Here is a 22850-nt window from a genome sequence, read left to right on the forward strand (position 1 = left end):
GCAGTAGAAGCCTGGAGATCCCAGATGCCAGGATCACCATGGCCACATATGCATCTGCAGCCTCCTGACTAGCCCTAGGCTGAATATAAGCAGGGGAATGGTCCTGCTATTGTGGGGAACTTTCCTGGCTTCTGCACTACCCCGGTGAAATGGGCTAGTGGAAGGATCTGAGTCCTCGCTCCCACTTCCTTTACCCAGAGGCTCCCTGCCCTTGAGGACTCCCTTGCATTCTTCTGTTTGGCAGAGTCCTCGTAACCCCGACAAGGCTGGGCCAGGATTCCTGGGGGGCTCAACCCCCAACTCTTCTGTGGTCACCCAGCATAGGCGCTAGGGTGTCCCCACTCCGGGGTACTCTCTTTGCAGTGTGCACCTCCCTGAACCGCACGATTACATTTCAAATAATTTAAAGCCAAAATCAAGTTATTTAATCAGCATTTAATTTAAAAAAATAAGGAAAATTGGGAAAGTTGTTTAAAGGAAACACATCACACCAGCTCTGTGACAGGGAACATCACAACAGTGTCTCTGGAACATCAGGGCAGTTCACTCTCTGTTCTGACGTCCCAGGCCTCCTCTTCAGGCTCTGGCTGTGCTGCAAATGCTGGGGTTGGACACTTGCCTCTGGTGGCGCCACACACTCTGGGCTTTGAGTGGTGGACCCTTCTTCCAGTGTCACCCCCCCATCGGGTTAAGATCCCCCTCCCAGTCTGGCCTGCAAGGACTCTTGGCTGGGTGTCTTTCTGCAAACTGGCCCTTGCCCAGGGTCCCCCTTGCCGGCCCCAGTTGCTCTCCCTGGCTCTGTGTGCACTCTGACTCCCCACGCCTCTGCTTTGTGGGTTGCTCTCCACGACTCTGCTCCCAGCTTCTTGACTGTTCCTGGGCTCCTTTTTCTGGCCCTCTGGCTGGCCTTGCATTGCTCCCCAGCTACTTGGGCCCCTGCTTCTCTAGCTCTGCCTCCACTCGTCTGACCCAAATTCCAGCTCACAGGGAGAGGGGACCCACCCTGGCCTCCTGACTACTGTTAGCCTGCCCGCACTGTCAGTCAGATCTTTGGACCTGGAGCATTGGCCTCCCCCCAGTCCTTTTAAGTGTGGGAGGTTGCCCAACCAAAAAACTCCCTCCGAAGTTAGTAATGGGGACACATCTCCACTTACATGAAGACGGCCTTTTTTAGCAAGCCAATGGGTATTATTTGAGTAACCACTAGAAACGATGGGTCCTGAGACCCCATGGCCATGGAACCATTTGATGATCAAAGCCAGATGCCCTCAGCAGAGAGTGACCTGGATCGTCGCCAAGTTTTCTAGCAATTTTGTCCCCATGTCCTTTTGACTAGGTTTGAGTTTAGCATCATGCTCTGCATGCAGTGCTGGTGGTTCTCCCCAGCCTCTATGATTTGGAAAAGTCTATTAATTATTCTCATGCTCTTTTTCATTGCAAAATGTAATAGGGAAAGTCAATTGCAACCGGGTCGTATCTAGAAGCAGGCACATTTATTTATTTCTGGCACCAATTCATATAGCATAACAATTTAAACACCCTGGTACAGTGTCTCCCAGTATCTGCATTGTACAGAGAACCTTATAACAAAGAACTCTTTTCACTTAGGGAGTGGAAATTTACATCTTCACTTCCCTCCCGTCATTTTCAAGGCTTTTGGGAGCCGCTCCGCGCAGCCCCCATTCTGCAATCAATCTGTGCTGTTATCTCTCTCTGCACTAGTCATTGTCTGGGTAAGCTGCAGTTCAGATGGCCCAGGTTTGAAACACATTTCTGACCAATATCATCATGGAATTAATTACTGAAATAGCTGCACACTTTGTTAGGTCATCGTGATGGATGAAACGAGCGACTCCTGTTTTTGATGACTGGCATTGTTGCACCTAAATCCAGCCTGCAGATTGCTACACAACTGCTTCTGGGTCAAACTCGTGCCCAGAGGCCTGCGTATGGCAAAATGGGATTCCCAGAAGAGCACACCAAGAGCAAACTGGAGGATTTTAGCCCCCTAATTTATTAGGGAGAGGCACCACTATGGTGCAATGGACTCCCTCTGATTCCTTCCTCATTTCTTCTGCAGGGGGACAACAAGCTGTAGAGTCTTCATGATTTGCCAACTTCTCGATCTATCTAGTTAAAATATGCACTGTGATCTCGAACTCTGAGATGGGTATGGAAGTATATTGTATAGCACTGGGGTAATTTTATAACAGCAGGAGCTGGATGGTTTGTTTAAGCATTGCAATACCCCACTTACCGTAGCTAAATTGTGCCCTCAGCTACCCAATCTGCAGCTCCATTGACATTCTATTAGGATTGCCTGGTGAAGGAAAGGGCAAATGTAGCACTACTTATCGTAGTGTCAGAGAATTGTCTAGCATTTCCCACACACTGGAAAGTGCTACAGTAATGATGCAGTGTGTGATGGCAGATAGAAGGTAATGAAGGAATTGCAGATGGGCTCAGATTCGTGATCCATATCAGTCCAGTTCTGTCTCCAACGGAAAAGGCAACTATTACAAGGTGCAAGACCCTGCTGTTAGGTAGCTATGGAAACAGTGCTTACCACAGAGAAGTGTCTTCTAAGTTTACATTAGATAGAGACTGTCTTGTGCCTCTGAAAGAGAGCTAGATAGATAAGTCAGTCTTATGTATTGTATTGTTGCAGTGGCAAAATTGCCTTGGGTACGTCAGCAAAAGCTCAGCATGTCCTTTGCATTCTGTGAAGCATCCAGAGAATGGAACCCATCTCTCTGCAAGTCAGGAAGAAGCGGGACGTTTGTGGCAGAGTGCTAGCGATAGGCTCCAAGGCTTCTGCCATTCATTTGTAATTTGATCATCATGAGAGATGTCTCCCAACCTACTACCCCCCGCCACCCGAAAATGCCTCTTCCTGCGGCAGCTTGCCGCCGTGAAAGCAGCCATGCTAATCAGCCCCTCCAAGTCAATCCGTTCCCCGTCAGCCCAAGGCCCAAAGAAGCACGGGGCTCTTACAAACTATATCCGCCACAAGAGCTACATTTCTGCATCTCATTTGACTTGTTTTCTTTCCTTCCCCAATCTGCTCTAGCAAAATGGTTGAATAGCTTCAGTTCTACAGTGGAACCTGAAGCCAGCCCTGAGCTAGACACCAGGCCAAATTACTGAGAACAAGAAGCAAAACACAGCTCTTTGCGGTGCTTTACATTCCCCAGCACTGGGAGATGTGATTCTGCACTTGATTTTTAAACTTGGCTCTGACCACCTTTCCTAGGCTTTTATAGAGTCACTCTGAAATCAAATGTTTGCACACTGGCTTCACTGGTGTGTGTGTTTCCATATTCAGACATTAATAAGCTTGTTAATAGATGTTCTTTTCCTGATTTTAGCATCTGTTGGGGAGGCCTGTAACAGATGTTTGCCAAGTTGTGTCCGCTTTCCCCTCTGTGCTACATTCACAGCACAGAAAGGTGCCTGGAATGGTCAGAGGACAGTGCTGATGTGCACTGGCACGGCTGTCTTGGCTAGTCGGCAATCTCCTCTGGATCCGAGTGAGCAATAAGGTGCAGGAAAGTAAATTAACCCCCGGTTGCATGATGAGAACATAAGAATGGCCCTACTGGTCAGCCAAAGGTCCATCTAGCCCAGTTTCCTGTCTTCCGACAGTGGCCAATGCTAGACGCCCCAGAAGGAATGAAAAGAACAGGGAATCCTAAAATGATCCATCCCCTGTTGCTCATTCCCAGCTTCTGGCAAACAGAGGCTAGGGACACCATGCCTGCCATCCTGGCTAATTGCCATTGATAGACCTATCCTCACATAAACTTATCTAGTTCTTTTTTGAACCCTCTTATGGTCTTAGCCTTCACAACATCCTCGGCAAGGATTTCCACAGGTTGACTGTGCGCTGTGTGAGAAAATACTTCCTTTTATTTATTTGATGGCAGGTAGAGAATATTCTGAGCCTGGTTCTGTCCTTGGATTTGAATCTTTGTACTCCTCCTTCTCTTAAGCCCTGGTTCCCCCTGTAGAATGGGTGAACCTAAAGGCTGAAGTTCAGGTTCAGTTCAGAGAGGCACCCAAAAGTTCTCCACCAGTTTCCCTGTTTGAACCCCTCCACCTCTAGCTCATGGTTGCTCCAGAGCAGTAGTGGGGGGGGGGGCAGAGCCAAACCGAAGGTGTGAGCCTGCCTCTGTGTTGCACTGAGCATGTTGTTTCACAGCTCAAATTTAAAAGTGAAATTTTAATAGGCAAATGCCAGAAAATCCCTGTCTTGGTTTAATGAATTCCCCATTGTAAATGGCTAATGCTCATTACCCTTCACACCATGTGCCAGCTGGATTGTTACCAAAGGAAGAAAGCCTGAGATTCCCATAAGACAAACCATCCCTCCTCTTTCAAAAAGATCTTTAAGAGTTTACAGTTTGCCCAGTGTTTTCACTTTCAAACCTATCAGACGGACCATTTGTCTGTGGTCGCCTTCCTTTGCTTTACACACCGGGCAAATGTTATTTTGGAAACTCTCTCATTTCCTGGCTGTTCCACATGATCTAACTGCTCCTTTGCCCTACACCAGACCCACAATGTCACTTGTTAATTACAAAGAGTGGAAAACCCAGTGTTCCTTAAACGGCTACAGAATAGCCGGTGAAGCTGCTTTTTGCCAATGCATGACTGGACTTCTCACACCTTGCCATCAAAGAAAGACTGAAAGCTAAAAGGTTATCCACCCGCCAACGCCAGGATGATCACAGTGGATCTTTAGACTATGCTTTTGGGGAAGGACGTGTATTGTGTGGCACTGGGAATCCGTAGGGTAGTGGGTTATAAAATATAGTGGTTTGCTGGTAACTGAGACAGCGAGAAAATTAGATTCCCACAAATGTTTATCTTCTTATCAGAAAGGACGCAAGGCTGCGAGGAAGAGCGTGTCCTTGTGGTTGTTGTGAGGACTGGATGAAATGCTCTGTTCCTTTGATAAGCTAGCAAGGTTGTGGAATCCCGGAGCCGTCCCATTGTCCCGCAAGGCCAAGGCTCTGCTCGGGGTAGGGGGATGCAGTGAATCAGGCTTGTGCCGCTCCCTCTGCTCTCACATAACATTAATCCTGCTGAATTCTTTGGGGATTTTACATTAACATGCTCAGAATGCTGCCGCGCTGCAGCATGTGTTAACGGCCACCTGGTACGAGCAGCTCTGTGCTCGGGGGAATCCTGCTGGTCAGCACACTCCTTCCGGGGCAGAAGGGGTTATGGAACAACGAGCCCTCCAATTTCTGCTCCCTGGAGGCAGGAGGTGGGGGGAGGGGGTGGCAGGAAGCAAGCAGTGGGAGGACCTATGACTATGCTTCTTCACCACCTAAGGGCAGGTATTGCAGCTAAGGGGCTGTGAGAGTGGGGGCTGAGCAGCCCCAGGCCTCCTCTCAGCCACAACTAAGCAAAGAAGAGGTTAAGCCCTGCTTGACCTGCTCTTCACACAGCCCATTGGCTCAGGCTACACCTGGGGCCAGGGAAAGACTCCAGTGCCCGGCAGGATCTGAAGTGCATGAGAAATGAGCGCCGGATGCCTGTCCAGGTCCAACCGGACAGGAACACATACCACCATTGGCAGGGTCTGTTCTCACTGGGCATGAACACCACACTCCTCTCTCTTGGGCCCTCCAGTGGTGCAGGATGGGTGCCAGCCCTGGGGAGAATGCACTGCCGCTGCCCACTCTGCGCCTACCCAGGCACGAGAAGACGCCAACCTCCGGTGCCTGCCAAGTTTAACACACAAAAACCCCCAAGCACATCGCTGTGTGACGCAATCCCACCCACTAAAGGGCTGGGAGGGTTTGTCTCCATAGCAAGCTGCTGTTACTGGCATCTGCACTGGGCACAGAGGCTGCTGCTGGAACCCACCAGGCTGAGCGCAGCAGGAAAATTATGGGGGCCGTAATGACAGGGTTTTGTTCTCACTATGAGATAATGGCAGGGGGAAGAGAGCAGTATCCTATGATAATGATGGCCCATAGCTAGACACATCCAGAGGTATTTCTCAAACCCCAAGGCAGATAGGGGCATGGGGATGGACATCAGCCCTGGGACACCGGCTCGCTACAGTGAATTTGTCAGCTGCGTCCAGGCACCAATGACGAGTCTGTCATGCATCTGCCGCTCCCAGCAGATGCTCATTTGAACCAATAGCAAGAAGTTTGCACAGTCTTGGGGAGTCAAGGAGTTTTTCTCAGCTTCATCCACACACAGCATCTTAATCCCAATCCAGGCCTTATCTCCCGTCCCCAACAAGCCTACTGGCATTTAAGGAATAAAGTGGCTTCTGCTTGCCTGTGTTTTTAGCAAATGAGAGGCAGGCCTAAGAGGCAGAGGTTAATGGCATCTGGGGGGGTTGTGAAGTGCTGCAGAAAGCTGGGTAGTCAGAGAGCCCTTGTACGCAGGGCACCCCAGAGTGCTCTGTAGGACAGGCTGATACTTGGCCTGGCACATGTCACAGCCATGCTGTGCCCAACCACCACTCACCCACCCCCTTGTCCCTCTGAACCTGTTTTATCCACAGGGCGAGGCTCCCACTTAATTTTCGATTAACTAGCGGCGCTCTGCACATGGCTTCCATGTGCATCTGCAAACAGGGGCCCAAGGAGAGCTCCCAAGGGGCTGCCCAGCTCTCCATGGGCTGAGCACACAGGAGCGAGTGCAGATGCTGTACCAAGCTACCAGCCACAGTGGCACATCAGGGTCGTACAGCGACTGCCTCAGGTGAGCTCTGGGCAGCACTGAACCTGCCCACTGCCCCACTGGCATGGGGCATTGTACCACCGGAGCCACGGCACAGTTAAGCCCTTGCTGTGCCTAGCATATTTTGAGATCCACTGCTCTGCCATCGGTAGCGTAGATGGGACCCACAGATGCGTGGCTGGTCTCATGGCGGGAGATGCCTCAATCCACACTGATGTTGACGGGAGCGAGGGTGCCAGCATCTCTGGGAAACACCATAGCAAAGACATGAGGGAAAATTCTCTGATTTACAGTGGGACAGTCAGTGATTTTCCTCTCCAAACGCAGCAAGGCCGCAATGCCTGCTGGTTTGGCAGGGAGGGCTAGCTCTTTAAAGACTGCTGTTTCCACTCAACTACCAACGAGCAGAGCTGGGAGCTGTGCCTTCATGTGACACCATTTCCTTCACCTCCTTGCCAAGCTAATACCAGACTTCCCCGCCCCCTCAATAAATAAATAAATAAATAAATAAAATAGGCAACACATGTACGTTGTGACTGGCTCCTAAAATAAATGCCCAGCCATGTCTGCCATACCTAGGCAAGACGGAAATCCAAAGCAAAGAACATTGAGTCAATAAATAAAGCTAGTTAATGTGAACCCAAGGGTAAGGTGAAGAAACTGGGTGCATAACAGCTGGAAATTCCAGAAGCCCACTCCGTTAACGTGGCTCCAATGCACATCCTGTGTAGTTCTTAGGAAAGATTCCATAAATACTAGCAGTGTTTGCATTTGATTCATAGATTCACAGACTCTAGGACTGGAAGGGACCTCGAGAGGTCGACTCCAGTCCCCTGCCCTCATGGCAGGACCAAATACTGTCTAGACCATCCCTGATAGACATTTATCTAATCTACTCTTAAATATCTCCAGAGATGGAGATTCCACAACCTCCCTAGGCAATTTATTCCAGTGTTTAACTACCCTGACAGTTAGGAACTTTTTCCTAATGTCCAACCTAAATCTCCCTTGCTGCAGTTTAAGCCCATTGCTTCTTGTTCTATCATTAGAGGCTAAGGTGAACAAGTTTTCTCCCTCCTCCTGATGACACCCTTTTAGATACCTGAAAACTGCTATCATGTCCCCTCTCAGTCTTCTCTTTTCCAAACTAAACCAACCCAATTCTTTCAGCCTTCCTTCATAGGTCATGTTCTCAAGACCTTTAATCATTCTTGTTGCTCTTCTCTGGACCCTCTCCAATTTCTCCACATCTTTCTTGAAATGCGGTGCCCAGAACTGGACACAATACTCCAGTTGAGGCCTAACCAGCGCAGAGTAGAGCGGAAGAATGACTTCTCGTGTCTTGTTTACAACACACCTGTTAATGCATCCCAGAATCACGTTTGCTTTTTTTGCAACAGTATCACACTGTTGACTCATATTTAGCTTGTGGTCCACTATGACCCCTAGATCTCTTTCTGCCATTCTCCTTCCTAGACAGTCTCTTCCCATTCTGTATGTGTGAAACTGATTGTTCCTTCCTAAGTGGAGCACTTTGCATTTGTCTTTATTGAACTCCATCCGGTTTACCTCAGACCGTTTCTCCAATTTGTCCAGATCATTTTGAATTTTGACCCTGTCTTCCATAGAATCAATCACAGAATCAGAAGATTAGTGTTGGAAGAGACGTCAGGAGGTCATCTAGTCCAACCCCCTACTCAAAGTAGGACCAACCCCAACTAAATCATCCTAGCCAGGGCTTTGTCAAGCATGACCTTAAAAACCTCTAAGGATGGAAATTCCACCACCTTCCTAGGTAACCCATTCTAGTGCTCCTAGTGAAATAGTGTTTCCTAATATCCAACCTTTACTGCCCCCACTGCAACTTGAGAGCATTGCTCCTTGTTCTGTCATCTGGTACCACTGAGAACAGCCATGCTCCATCCTCTTTGGAACTCCCTTCAGGTAGCTGAAGGCTGCTATTAAATCCCCCCTCACTCTTCTCTTCTGTAGACTAAATAATCCCAGTTCCCTCAGTCTGTCCTCGTAAGTCATGTGCCCCTGCTCCTGATCATTTTCATTGCTCTCCGCTGGACTCTCTCTAATTTGTCCAACTCTCTTCTGTAGTGGGGGCCCCAAAACTGGACACAATTGATGAGGAAAGAGGTGGAGAGGGTGTTTAGTAAATGAAAATACAAGATGTGTCTCATGCAGCCAAGGTAACATTCTGGGTGGAACAGCTGAGTCTGACGCTCAGGGTATATCTATATGGCAAAAAAAACAACCCAACCCCATGGCAGCAAGTCTCAGAGCCAAGCTCAACTGATCCAGTGTAGATAGTCAAATCTGGGCCTGGGTTCTGAGACCCTTCCCCTTTGCTGGACTGGCTACACTGCTGTTTTTAGCCCTGGAAGATGAGCCCAAGTCAGCTGACCTGGGTTCTGAGACTTGCTGCTATCTGGGTTGGTTCTTTTGCTGTGTAGACATATCCTCAGTGGTAGCAGAGCTAGAAATGGAAGTTAGGATGGCAAAAGTGGCTTTAACTCCTCTCTGCATGTCCCCAATTCTGGGACGGCTCTAAATTACACAGGCTACCCCTGGCCCCAAAGAAGTCAGACCAACACAGCGATTGCTGGAGTGCAGGAGTAATCTGGCCATGCCCACTTCCCCCGAGGAAGTTCTCCCTCACCATGGGCGGGGAGAGGGGTGGTGCCCAGGCAGCTGTGCCAGCACCAAGCCACCTAGAGATTCTCCTGCACTGAGGGAATCCTCAGCAAGGCAGATCAGCTGGGCTCTGGCTGCTGGAGTGGCACAACCCAGAAGGAACGGGGCAGGGATCTAGCCCTTTAGCTCGCTTGACATGTAGGTGCTTTATAGCATAACTTTAATGTCACATTAACATTAGGTTTCAGCATTTAGTTCCTATGGTCTTTTAAGAGGAAAAATTGGGCGTCCATATCAGAGACATGTTCCTTAACAGAGGGCTTATAGCTTACAGCAGTTTAGCCACGGCTGTGGAATATTTTAGATCTGAGCTAACGTGTGCCAGAGAAAAGCCAGCGTTCTAAACCTCTCTAAACTTGGCGTGGTCACAACTCAATGGACAATGACCTAAATATGCATGCATGAAAATATCCATGTCTTAAAATTCTAAACGGATTGCCTTCAAGCTTGAGTTGATTTTCCTTCCTTGAGGAAGGCTGTAAAACAAGCCAGTTTGATGTTTCCAGCTTCAGACAATTGCCAGAGCCAAAAATAAGAAGGTAAGAATGGCCATACTGGGTCAGACCAAAGGTCCATCTAGCCCAGTATCCTGTCTTCTGACAGTGGCCATTGCCAGGTGCCTCAGAGCGAATGAACAGAACAGGGAATTATCAAGTGATCCATCCCATTGCTCATTCCCAGCTTCTGGCAAACGGAGGCTAGGGACACCATCCCTGCCCATCCTGGCTAAGAGCCATTGATGGACCTATCCTCCATGAACGTATGTAGTTATTTTTTAACTACATACGTTCCGGTTATAGTCTTGGCCTTCGGAACATCCTCAGGCAAAGAGTTCCACAGGTTGACTGTGTGTTGTGTGAAGAAATACTTCCTTTGGTTTTTTTTAAATATCAGAACACATGGCAATCTATTATACCCACACCCCAGCACCAAAGTTCATAGAACTCAAATGCAGCAGAACTGATTTTACTCAGAATTAGCTTTTGGTTGGAAATGACTGGAAAAATGTCAGCCCAAGAGGAATATCTTGGCAAGTGCCATCGGCATCTGAAAAGGGGCTCTTCGAATGGAAACTAGAGCTCAGCCTTAACTAGAGGGTCTGCTGCTGCTCAGAGCTATAACAAGGGTTAATTCAGTGATGCTCACAAAGAAGCTGAACTAGAACAAACTCCCTTTGCCCCAGGAAGACTGATGTAGATGAGTAAAATGGCACACTGTGCGACAGGACCAGCCACCATCCATGATCTATCCTAGCCACGGTGACTTTCTAATGATGTCAGGACTCAGCCACAGTGGCTGGAAGATGGTGCATAAGGGAGGTACTAATTGCCGATGATACTAAATGCAGCCAGTAGGTAGCAGATAGTGGGAGGGGACAGACAGGGGGTGCTGGAGCAGGAATCACAAAGGAAATCTCAATTAAACAGCAGGTGGACACTAATGTGGGTTAAGCAGCAGCATGGGCTAGTAAACGGGACGCTGGACTAGCAGCCAGGAGACCTGGGTTCTATTCCAGTCTCGGTCACTGACCTACAGTGTGACCTTGAGTACGGGGTCTGTCTCTAAGCACGTATATGTTCAGCACGGGGCCCTGATCTCAGCTGGGATCACTAGGTGCTACTGTAATATAACTGTTTCTTAGGGATAGGGGGAAAATGATACGTCCAAAGGATCCACTCAGCAAATCTTGTGCTTCTTCCACATTTCTAGCGACTCCCCCTCCCCCCGCTGCAAAGTCTGACTATAACAAAGGTCCATTGAGACACCAACTCATGTGACTTATCACCTCATTAGCATTTGAACTCAGCTCTCCAGAGACATTATCTCAAGCCGACTGTAGCCAGCACACAAGGCTCAGTGCAAGTTCCCTGGAGAACAAGCAGCTTGGGGATCCTCTCCTAAGTAACAAGCAGTCTCCTATTTCTAAGAGCCCTACTTGTGCATCAGCCACCTCTCCTGGCAGAAGAAAACACCAGGCACCGGAAGATGTATTTGAAAAGAGAAGCATCTCCTTCATTTACTGCAAGGCCAGAGAGGGAGAGCATACATGAACTCTCCATTTCAAGAGGGGAGTTTTACAAACTATGGTTCAAGTAGATCATGGTCCTTTACTCTGAGGGTCCTTCCTCCTCCCAGCCTCCTTCTTTCCAACATCTGGCAGAGTATCCGGGGTCAAATGACAGAGGGTGTCAACAGATCTGTACGCAGGCCATCTTCTCACTGAAGCCATCATGTCAGCGCTCCTGCAAAAACAAGGACAGTGGGGAGGGGAGTTATACTGGGGTGCCCCCTGCTGGTTAAACCTTAAAGGAAACTCAGCAACCTGACATCTAGTCTATTTCAAAATAGGAACGGAAGAATTCCAGGTATTAACTCCCCCCAGGACCCTCCAGCCAGTGCATGTGGTTTCACAACTAGTATCCTCATTTTAAAGAAAAAATCCTCTCCCTTCTTGCTGTGTGCAATATACGCAGGAAGTGACTGGCTGCATGAGAAGTATTGCGGCAGATGTAAAGCAAACTACCTGAAAAGAGAGGAAAACATTTACTGTCCTCCAGCTACACTTATCTGAAGAGGTTCCTTGTAACAAGGGTAGACAAAGGATTTTCTAACAATGATTTTCAAGTAGCCGGTGCCCATTTAAACAGCAACAAATATAATGTACGTGATCCAAGTCCATTCTCTGCCCAGTGCTTCCAATCGTCAGAGCGCTACACTAAAGATAAAGGCCAGACTTTCAGAGGCAATGGGCACGTGCAGGATGGGTCAGTGCCCAGCAATCCTGAAAATTTAACCCTAAGCAAAGAGTCCTCCAGGGTGGATTGATTTCAATCAAGGCAATTTAAATCATGATTTAAATCACCAATTGGAAAGGCTCAATCTAAATAATCAAATCATCTTTTCCATTTGTCCTTCAGGTGCATTCTCATTGGTTGATATAACCACTAATACATATTGATTTACAACTAAACAGACAGAGCCTTTACAATAGACTTGGTCCATCTGTTTGCTACCTAGGAGGGTACGCTATAATTATGTACATTTATTTAAGCAATTATATAAGTACACCTCTACCCCGATATAACGCTGTCCTCGGGAGCCAAAAAATCTTACCACTTTATAGGTGAAACCACATTACATCGAACTTGCTTTGATCTGCTGGAAAGCACAGCCCCTCTTCTCCCCCCTAGAGCACTGCTTTATTGTGTTATATCCATTATTGTGTTATATCGGGTCGCATTATATCGGGGTAGAGGTGTAAATATTTTCAGATTCTTATTAGTTGTACATTTACTACGTTAGAAAATGGTGAATGATGGGTAGGGCCATAAATATTCATAATTTGAGAACTCAGCTTCTCCCTACCTGAGCTCTGATTGGCTAACAGTGTGAGAGGGAGACTGAGTCATAAAAAGATTGAGTGACTTGCACAAGACCATATAATGAGTCACCTGCAGAGCAACAAACTCAGGACTTCTTGGCTTCCTATTCTTTCCTGTTCATGGAATATTTCTTTAGTGTTTTATGTTTAAAAACAGAGTCTGAGATTTCATAAATTTTTGTGTTACTCATTTTTTTTTTACTAACAACATTTTCTTAAAACCAGGATCTTTCTTCAAACAACATTTTAGAAGAATTCAGGGCTTCTCTACATTAGCAAAGTTGCACTGATTTAATATCAGTTTTGTTAAACCCATTTAGTTCAAGTAATGCAAATCCCTAACACAGACACACACACAAACCAATTTAATCCTCACTTCAATTGCTTTATCTTAATTCAGGAATTTACCAACACAAACTGGTTTAAGTATGTCTACATTAGGGATCTGCACTGCTTGAACTAGATAGATCTTAAATCTACTTCATTAAACTGGTGCAACTTTGCTAATGTAGACGAGCCCAGATGGACAGCTTGGCATATCCAAGGTACAGCACATGCAGTAACAATGCCAGCTTCCCCTCCCTACCTCAACCCACTTGTCTCTCAACCCTAACCTGGAGAAACAACCTCTTGTGGCAGGAGGATAGTTCAGTCTGTAGCCTCTCCCCTAAAGGTCCTAGAGAGCGCACAAGCTGCAGTGATGGCTTCTTGGCTATCTACTCACTAGGAACCAGACTGAAACCCACAAGGAACCAGACTGAAACCCGCTGTCTTCCTTCACAGTGTCCACCAAACCGTTACTAGTTTAGGGCTCCATCTTCTGCACTCTCATGTATTCAAGTCCTCAGCTAGGTTAAAAAACTGACTTGAGGTTGGCGCCTCTTCAGTTAACGAGCAATCTCCTGAGCCATCGTCTCTCTGGGTCTGTGTCCTACTCCCTTTTAGCGCTACTGAGACACCAGGGACCTTGTTGGCTGGGTTGTTTTGTGTTGTTCAGTGTTTGTTTTCATTGATGGCACTTTCTAGCAGAGCGCAGATTCTGCTGGGAATGGTGCTAGGCTGGTGTTCTTTCACCTCCCCAGAAAAAGTAGCCCAAACAATTAAAAGTCCCATGAAATTCAAACTATTTCCTCTTCTGCTTGTTCTCACCAAAGTAGTGTTCCGCATTACTTGGGTTTAGTAGCAGATAAGGCCCAGGCCCTGTAGGGAAAAGGGGCTGGTTTCTGACAGCACTAAAAGCAAGACCCAGTCATGTCTCTAAGCACTAGAGGCAAAGACGGGGTTCCCTGAGATTGCTGGAACCAGCTCAATTTGCCTTCCCATCTTTCATGTGGCCTACTGGATAGGGTACTGGGCTAGGAATCCAGAGAGTGCTGTTCTATTCCTGGTTCTGCTGGGTGACCTTGGACAAGTCACATCCCCTTCTTGTGCCTCAGATTCTCCATCTGTAAAATGGGGTTGGTGATACTCGCCTCTTTTGCCAAGTACCCTGAGATCTATAGATGAGAAGTGCTCTGCAAGTGCAAGGCATTCTTCTCTCTGAGCAGAGGCTCAAAGGAGAAGGATCCGGCCTAGTCAGGCTTCCCCAGTTCCTGCTCCAATGGCAGAAAAGTTGGCTGCAAAAGGCATCCTTTAACCAGGGGAGAAAGTCTAGTCAGCCTAGGAGAATGCCAGATTCCCTGGCCATTCCCCATCACATCTGACATGCTGGCACAGAGGAGGGTGTCTCTCGGAATGAGGGGCCATGTCTAATACTAGGGCAGAAGGGACCATCGGGGGGAGGAGAGAGTCCCTCTCAGCCTCATCCCTCACCCTATACACACACACACCCCGTTTGGTCATCTCGGGGTGGGAAAGGGAAGGAGCCACCCTCTGGCTTCCCTCAACATCCTGCTGGACCAGAGTCCGGGGACACGCAACCCCCACAAACTCTCCCTCTGAGAGATCACACGTGGCTGCTGAAGAAGCAATGGTGATGCGACCACAACGGGGCAATTGCTAGAACCAAAGCTCATATTTGCAGCCAGTCAACAGGGTGGAGGAAAGCAGACAGGTTTCCAAATGTAAAGTCTGTGTAAGATTCCCCCAGGGAACAGTGACTGTTCTTTAATGTCCCTCACCCTGGCCCTACACACGCACCGCTGTGGGAGCGGCAGCTCTGCATTCAGAGAGGCCAGTCTGTAGGCTTCCGGCCATGCTGGCTATGAATGCTTCCACCTCAGCTCGAGATCCTGCCCCGGATGGGGCAAGGGCCTGGCAGGGCCGGCTCCAGGTTTTTTGCTGCCCCAAGCGGTGAAGAGAAAGAAAAAAAAAAAGCTGCGATCGGCAGCTGATCTACTGCGCTGCTTTATTCTTCAGCAGCTGGTCCTTCCCTCTGAGAGGGACTGAGGGACCCGCCGCCGAAGACCCGGACGTGCCGCCCCAAGCACCTGCTTCCTGCACTGGTGCCTGGAGCTGGCCCTGGAGGCTGGTGCCTCATGGCAAGGGCAGGGGAGTGGGATGTTACGGTGGTTTTAGCTCCCGTGCCACAACTGAGCACCGGCCAAACTTTCCTTACGGCCAGTGTCGAGATTGGCACGTGACTCCCCTAGTCCCACCTCACTGGCATCACAACTTAGCCTGCCACCCAGCTCTTCACGCTGGAACGTGCCCAAACCCTGCTGCTACTGCACTGTCAGGGCTGCCCTGACCCAACATCACTTCACATGGGACCCTGGGCAGAGCGGGTGAGCTCAGGGTTCCTCCTCAGTGTCTTGCATCCGCTAGCTGTGTAAGGAGAGCCCCTTGGCAGCAGACTGACCTCCTTTGGGGTGTGGAGAAAGCCTGACTCTCTGACCCATTGGCTCGGGGGTTATTTCTCCCCCAGGTAGGAGGTGCTTTTCCCAGTTTTCTTCAGCGTGGCCAGCAAGGTGTCGACACTGTGCTCTGAGTCAATGCAGACCTTCTTGTTGGGCAGGTCGATCTCAAACTGGACACCTGAGGGAGGGGAAAGGATACCCCATGGGTGAGAGGAACCAGCCGTGCAGCCTTCAACCAGCGCACCCGCCAAGGCCACCCCCTGCAACTCTTCCCCCCTCTTACGGATGGGGTAGAACTCATGCACTGAGTATCCCATTGAGAACCAGGTGAGCAGCCTGAAAAAATAAACAAGACTCGGGTAGTGTGTGCCCATCCTTGCTCTGATGCAAACTCAGACATCATCCAACCACTGCTCCTGCTTGGACGTGCCATCCTGCCCCACGGGTACAGGCCCCCAACCATGCAGCTTCTCACGCTGCTAACTCAGCCTTTTGACTTCACTGCAACCTCAGGAGAGGGCATGAATACCCCTCTACTGTATTTCTTTAGCCTCTTTCCTGCACAGGTCTCAGAGCGCTTTGTGGGGCTCCTTCCCTGCCACCTCAGCCCATGGGAGGAAGGTATAGCCTATCTTATTAGCCCTCTTTCACAGAGGGGGGAACTGAGGCCCAGGGACCTTGTGTGACATTCTCCAGGGTCAGACAGCAAGTCAGGAGCTTCTCAGCCCATGCCTCCAACCACCAGAAGTCCTCATCCCCTTGGTTTAAAGAGACAATCCTTAAAAGTGCTACTGGTGAGGAAAGTGCTGAGAAGCAGGCCAAGGGTGCAGGGATTCAGGATTGAGCTGAGAGACAGGAATTTAGTTTCCAGTGGCCCCTCTGTCTGCTGGGGTTTGAAAACGCAGAAGCTCAAGGCACACCATTAATTAGAAAAACTACCCCTGGGATACATGGAGTACATCGCACAGAGCGGGGCAGTCAAAGGATATTCTGTTAACACAGGTTTTGTGCGCCTCCTGCTGGCAGGTCAACATATTACCATCACCAGACAAAAGTATGACCGTGACCTATCCACTTCAGAACTCGCCTGCTGCCTCCCGCCTGGCCCTTCCCTTTCAAGGGCAGCACAGTCTATGGCCTCCAGAGCAGCACGCAGTTACTCCAACTAGAGGTTAAGCAGCAAGGCTGGACTGATTCAGGGCTAGCACTGCCAGCCTGTTGGGAAAAGGCATTTTCCTGATCTCTTCCTGATGCAGCAGTGCCACACAGGGTGAGGGTGGGAGAGGCATCCATGTGAAACCAGAACTGGCATGAGCCACCAGCGCGGGGTGCATTTGCATTCATTCAGAGCGCTCTGAGGTTTTTTTTGCCCTGTCAATTATTGTTCCACCTGCCACGTTGCTGGGGAGCGGCCATCTGGTTATCTGGGAACCCCAGCGTGGCTTTCTTGGTAAATACAGCTCAGCAGACACCAGCTTCAATATATTGTATTTTTGAAGTCTATAATAAATAAAATTTCAGCTGCAGCAGGCCAATTGGAGGGCTGGGCATTCCCCTGGTGATCTTAGCTCTCCAGCTGAAACTTGGGCTAACCCACTCTCAATCAAGCTGAACAAATCTGAGCTTTCCATGAGGAGTCGCTCCTCTACTGGGTAGGGAAGGTAGCTGCCAACATACCCACCCCGGGCCGACTCCACTCCGCTGTAACACACATGGGGACTGGGGGCTGTCGTTTGGAAGAGGTGGTAAAAGCAGCTGAATGGGAAAGTGCAGGCTCCTTGATCAGTGGCGGGAAAGGTCGGCCTGTTTCTCCATACCCACTGCAGTGATGGGCTCCCTGTGCTTGTTCTGGAGCTGGCAATATCCCTCAGGAGAATCACAACAGCTCTCCCTATAGGAGCAGCGCACTGGGAGGAGTATGCTAGATGCACCAGGCCTCTGCTCCTTCTGCTCTCAGGGCCTGGTCCGAAGCCCAACAGAGTCAGCTGAAAGACTCCCAGGGATGTCAGTGGGTTTTGGAGGAGGCCTTGCACTGAAAGGAGAACAGAAACTGCTGCAGTCTGTTGACTGCAACTTCCTGCAGTTACAAGATAGCTCTGAGCAACATTCCTCCCCCATCTCAGCAATGGTCACAGAGTCCAATTAGACATCTTGCCACTGCAGATCAATAATTAGTTACTGACTAACCAGCTGCAGCAGGGGCTCCCACAGGAATGGGGTGGGTGGCTTTCAAGGAGCGGCTTGACCCCCAGCTCATCTGCAGGGGGAGGGCAGGACTGAGTTTGGAACAGGCAACCCTCCAGCCCCAAACTGCTCCTCTGTGAATCTGGTTGGGCAACACTGTGCTAATCTGACTGCAATGTCGGCCAAAGTCCTTTCTGCTTCTCTTTGCCACGAGTCTTTCCCCGGGCCCAGGCACGCAAGTGCCCCGAGAATGGGCATGAGAGGCCCCATCATCAGTCTACAAAGGAAGAAGGGTCTGGCTCTGAATTAGCCAGAAGGGGTGGGGCAGGGTGGATTTTAAAAAGGAATGGGCACGTCGTGTTTTAGATGTCGCTCGCCTCTCTGCCAAGGATGTGCAGAAAGAAGCTGCCTAAGTCCCCTGCAGGGGCTCTGTCCCTTGCTGTCTCTTACAGGTGCAGCATTAATGCCACTGCATGCCCCTGCTTCATGCCCCTTCTCCTGGCTGCCCAGAAATGCTACTTTGCCCCAGGCAAGTTTCCCTCAGCAGAAGATCACCTGGCAGACTCTTGTCTGTTGCCAGGAATGCAACTGATCAGTGACAGAAGGGCCCCAACAGGGCCAGAGGTGCCAGCCCCAAAGTGTTCAGGTAGCAGCAAGAGTAGCCTAAACATTCCCCAGACCCAGTCCTGAAATGGTGCCACACATGGCAAAGAGCAAACTGAACACTAGGAACAAAAGCGGGAGCCGGTTTTGCAGAGAGGGGAGCAGGTGAAGGCTCCAAGTGAGGACCCAGTTCTTTAGGGAAGTAATTTATAACATACAGGGTGAAATTCCAACTCTATTAAAATCAACGGCAAAACTCCCCTGGGGTTCAGTAGGGCCAGGATTTCATGGCCCTTCATCCAGGCCAGACAATCCACACTTTGCCTTGACAGGGGCTTGTGCTGGCTATGTCACCTGCCAACAGAGCAGCTTCCTGTTGGTGGAGGGCATCATCTGGCATGCCAGAGCTTCCAAGACAAACGCCCCCACGGCGGGCCAGTCCGAAGCAATACTCCTGTCCTGGGGGGTTGCACTGTCTCTTACCAAAGGAGGAGTCAGCATAACGAGGCCTTCCCTCCCACGTAGGATTGAGAACTACCCCCGACCATGAGTGACTTTGCCAGGACACAGTGACCCAGTGATGCTCATGTTAACTCCACACACAGTGCTAGGCAAGCAACAGCTGTGACCACGGAGATATGGGGAAGGAAAGATGCCTCTGCAAATAGCAGCCACTGTCCATATGTACTGGACATTGCAATTGGCCAGTTAATGTCCCAGACACAATAACAACAACACAAACTCTCAGTGTTTGGGCCAGAATGGTTCTTCCGATGCAAGGGCTGCCATGTGCCAATCATTAGCTGGAGGCGGGGGCCAGTGTGAGTGAGGCACTTGACTACAGTTTCCATTTCACTGCCATAGGAGCCGTTGGTCCCTTAAGGCTAGTATGGAAACTCTCACATCCATGAAAGCTGTCTGTTGATCCCCGTGCAATTCTCCACCTGGCTCAGAGCAGTGCCACTCACCTCCCAGCTTGTTGAGAACGCGTGTGACCGCGTTGGAGCACCCTTCACAGGTCATGTCGACGGAGAACTCGTGCTTCTAAAATAAGGAAGAGAACAGATGGGAGACAACCAGGAGCCCATCTTGCTTTGTCAGCAATGATCTCAATACACTGGCCGGAGATCTGAGTTTGAAACCCTCATAACATCACATACAAAAGGTGCTCTCATCCCAGTCCTACCAGGCACAGATCGTAATCCATAGCCTGGCATAAAACCAAGCTTTCTGCAAACTCCTGCGTATCTAGTTACTTGATCTCATTGCTTCCTTGTGCTTCACAACCTGTCTGTATTCCCCTGCTGTGTTCTCTTAGACTCTTCGCTCTCTGAGGCAGGGGCTCTCTTTTTCTTATGCTGGCCTCGTGTAATAGGATCCTTGTCCATAGTTGTGGCACCTACACACCCCACTGCTATACAAACGATACTACTGTACCTTGAAAACATGATTAAAGGGACATGACTGGCACATTGTTAAAAAAAACAAATATTTTTAATTATGATCCTAGCTGCTACTCAGAGATATTCTATCAGTAACATATATTTGCCTGTGTTATTAATGAACATATTCAGTTATTACAACCGAAAGAATCCTACATTTCTTTTTTCCCACTAACGCTGTATGTTCGCTGTTCAGATAATAAAACCAATTGCCTTCATTTTACTGCTGCTTCTAGGACATGGGCTCCTTGACCCTAGAAAGTTAGGTTGACCCAGTTACATCATTCAGGGGTGTGAAAAATCCAAACCCCGTGAGCAACATAGTTAAGCCGACCTACTTCCTGTGTGGACAGCGCTAGGTCAACAGAAGATTTCTTCTGCCAATTTAGTTGCTGCCTATTAGCTACCCTGACAGGAGAACCTTTCCCTTCGGTATGGGTAGCGTCCACACTGAAGCGCTGCAGCCGTAGCGTTTTAAGTACAGTCAAGCCCTTAGTCCGTTTCTGTCCCCCTCCCACGGCGTTTGAGTTCCCAAGGCTCCAAGGGAAAGTTTTCATCAAGAAAGACAACAACAACAATTTTTTGTTCTCGTTGCCATTTTAAAAATTCATTAAGGTTAGTTTGATTTTGAGAGAATTTTCCCAAAATGAAAAACTTTGGCAAATCCCTCCCCTTCTGTTAAACTGGGTGCAAACATCTGCATGGCAGCAAGAGGTATAAATAAGGGGCGTCATGGACCAAGCCCTCCATTGGGCCAGGCTTTGTACAAAGACAGTCCCTGCCCCGAGGAACTTACAATCTTTGCAAGCCCAAAAGGAGCAGAAGGAACCAATGAGAACATTGCTCAGCAGATGACAAGCAGTGGTCTCAATACCCCAGCAGCCTGACCCTCAAGCATTTCCTAGCCTCTGCAGCAAAAGAGAACGTCAAGGGTTGGTTTGGAGGAGAACGAGCTAGTTTTGTGGCTTTTTGGCTTCCCCCAAGCGTGAGGATAAGGATCCCCCACGAGTAAGAAAACCAGGTGCCCTTAACCTGTGCTGAGGACTATCTCCCATAGGCCCCCCAGCCCCAGAGGCCCGGGCGCTTCCCCACTGTAGCTACTAGTAACAAATTATCTGGTTTTCAGGCAAACGCCCAGCCTGAACCGATTCCCCTCCGTCCCTGCTGGGCACAGCATTCACTGGCCCGGGCCCACCCAGCTTTGGGGGAAGCCTGGATCCGCCTCTGAGCTCCGTATCCGGACCAACCCCCCCACCCCACGCCATCCCCGGCGGGACGAACCCCAGCAGGCTTCGGGCGAATTCGGATCAGGCCCCTCCCCGGCCAGTGGGAATCCAGGCCGGAAAGGGCCCAGGGGCTGGGGGGATGCTCCACCCTCCGGCAATAGGGACCCGGGGAACGGGGGGCGTCCCAGCTGCACCCCACGAGCGGCCGCTGGCGCCGCCGGGTTCGCGCCCCAGCTCCGGGGCAGTCCCGGGCCTGCAGCAGCGAGAGCGGCCGGCGCACCCACCGGCATAGCAGCGGCGGCCGATGCTGCTCCTCTCCCGGCTCCGGGCGGACTGAGGCGCAGGCCGCCGAGACGTGCAGCGCCGCAGCCGCCGCCGCCGCCTCCTCCCCCCGGGGGCAGGCTGCTCCCGGCCGGTGCATGCCTCCCTCTGGGCCGCGGTGCTCGCTCGGCTCCTGGCCCCGTCCCTGCAGCTGGCGCCGCGCTGCCTGGCTCCTCCACCAGCCGCCCCGCTCTGCCAGGAGGCTCCGGGGCTGCCGAGGGTGTCACTGGCTAGGAGGCAAGGGGGACAAGTGACCCTAGACCTAGCTTGGCCTCCCCTCCCCGGAGCTATATGCTCCATTATCCCCTTCCCCTTGTAGGATTAATACAATCCCCTATGGAGCTTTCTGGGGTGACACAATCCCCCCCTCCATTTTCCCCCTGTAATGATGCCCCCTGGCTGAACCCCACAGACAGAGGCTCAGAGCTCAGTATGAGCCCCCTGCACAGTAGCCCAGTGACACCCAAGCCATCCTTACTTGACCCCAGGCTTTTAGGGGGTGTCTCAGGAGCATCCCCCCAGCGTTTTAGGCCGTGCCAAAGCGGTGGGCCCCACGACAGGGAAAGCGTGACAGCCGCCTTCTTGGCTGACACCCTGGGGACTGATCTGGGGACTTGGAGCTGAAAGCATGGGCTGGGAGAGCTACAGAGCTGCCCTAAATGGGGCTATAACAGATCCAGAGCTTCTGTGGCTGAGCATAGAAAGGGGGACCTGTAACCCAGAGACGAATAGATGGGTCCTGCCCAGGCAGGCCATCCAGAAGATGGAGAGCCCCTGAGGTTTGGAGCCCTGCAGTTCACTTAAAGGGAGGTGTTGTTATTTATTTATTTTAAAGTGATTGTTACTTTTTGGGTTGAAACAGCCGAGAGACTTGGGGAAGGCCCGTCACAGGCGTGTCGCTGTGTTCCCATCACGCTAAGGGGGCCCAATAATTGCTAATATGCATCATGGACTTGCCAGGAGTACTACCCTGCACATAGGCTATACTCTGCCAAGCTAGTTCAAGGGGAGCGTCCATCAGCTGCCTGGTGCGCCCCTAAGCATCCGGCTGCTGGACATCGCTGTCATACGGCGCCTTTCTGTTCCCAGGTTGTGGGCAGGCTGAGGGCAGGGTTGACCCACCATTTCTTACAAAAAAGCTGTGTCTACACCAGAGAAAAGAACTGCTCCTAAGGGGCTCTCTGAGGAGGAACCAGTTTAAGTGCAGCTGGCTGGCCTGCTGCATTCGCACAAGTCATACTGAATTGTGCCTTGATCCTGCCCACCCACACTAGCACTGTTCTAAACCATTCCAAGTTGCGGTGACTTCTGTGTATCTATCCCACAGTTCCTGTTCTTGGCGCGGCTTCTAGAAGGAGTGAATTCTGTGAGATTTTGCAATGCCACCACTTCACCAGAGGGCAGTAGCCAGAAACTCTACATGGAGGTTAACTGAATAGGGAGGACAAATGAAAAAGTGCAGGGTGAGGATTGAGATCAG

The 22850-nt window shown here is 50.1% G+C and overlaps 1 protein-coding gene across 1 annotated transcript; it reads right to left on the reverse strand.

Annotated features, from left to right (window-relative positions):
* Positions 1 to 11401: 11401 nt before the first annotated feature.
* Positions 11402 to 21489, reverse strand: ATOX1 (antioxidant 1 copper chaperone). The gene is made up of 4 exons (XM_032771720.2): positions 21334 to 21489; positions 19350 to 19425; positions 15597 to 15772; positions 11402 to 11657 (listed from the first exon to the last, which is right to left on the reverse strand). Exons 1-3 carry the CDS (start codon positions 21337 to 21339, stop codon positions 15648 to 15650), a joined length of 207 nt encoding a protein of 68 aa, XP_032627611.1. The 5' UTR covers positions 21340 to 21489; the 3' UTR covers positions 11402 to 11657; positions 15597 to 15647.
* Between the last annotated feature and the right edge of the window lie 1361 nt (positions 21490 to 22850).

Source organism: Chelonoidis abingdonii, chromosome 7 (assembly GCF_003597395.2).
Source record: "Chelonoidis abingdonii isolate Lonesome George chromosome 7, CheloAbing_2.0, whole genome shotgun sequence".
In the NCBI taxonomy this organism is placed as follows: Eukaryota; Metazoa; Chordata; order Testudines; family Testudinidae; genus Chelonoidis; species Chelonoidis abingdonii.

Coding starts and splice junctions, on each gene's coding strand:
- ATOX1 (XM_032771720.2), bottom strand. Junction 15,773..19,349: donor CGTTCTCAACAAGCTGGGAG/GTGAGTGGCACT, acceptor CCCCTCCCTCAG/GTGTCCAGTTTGAGATCGAC.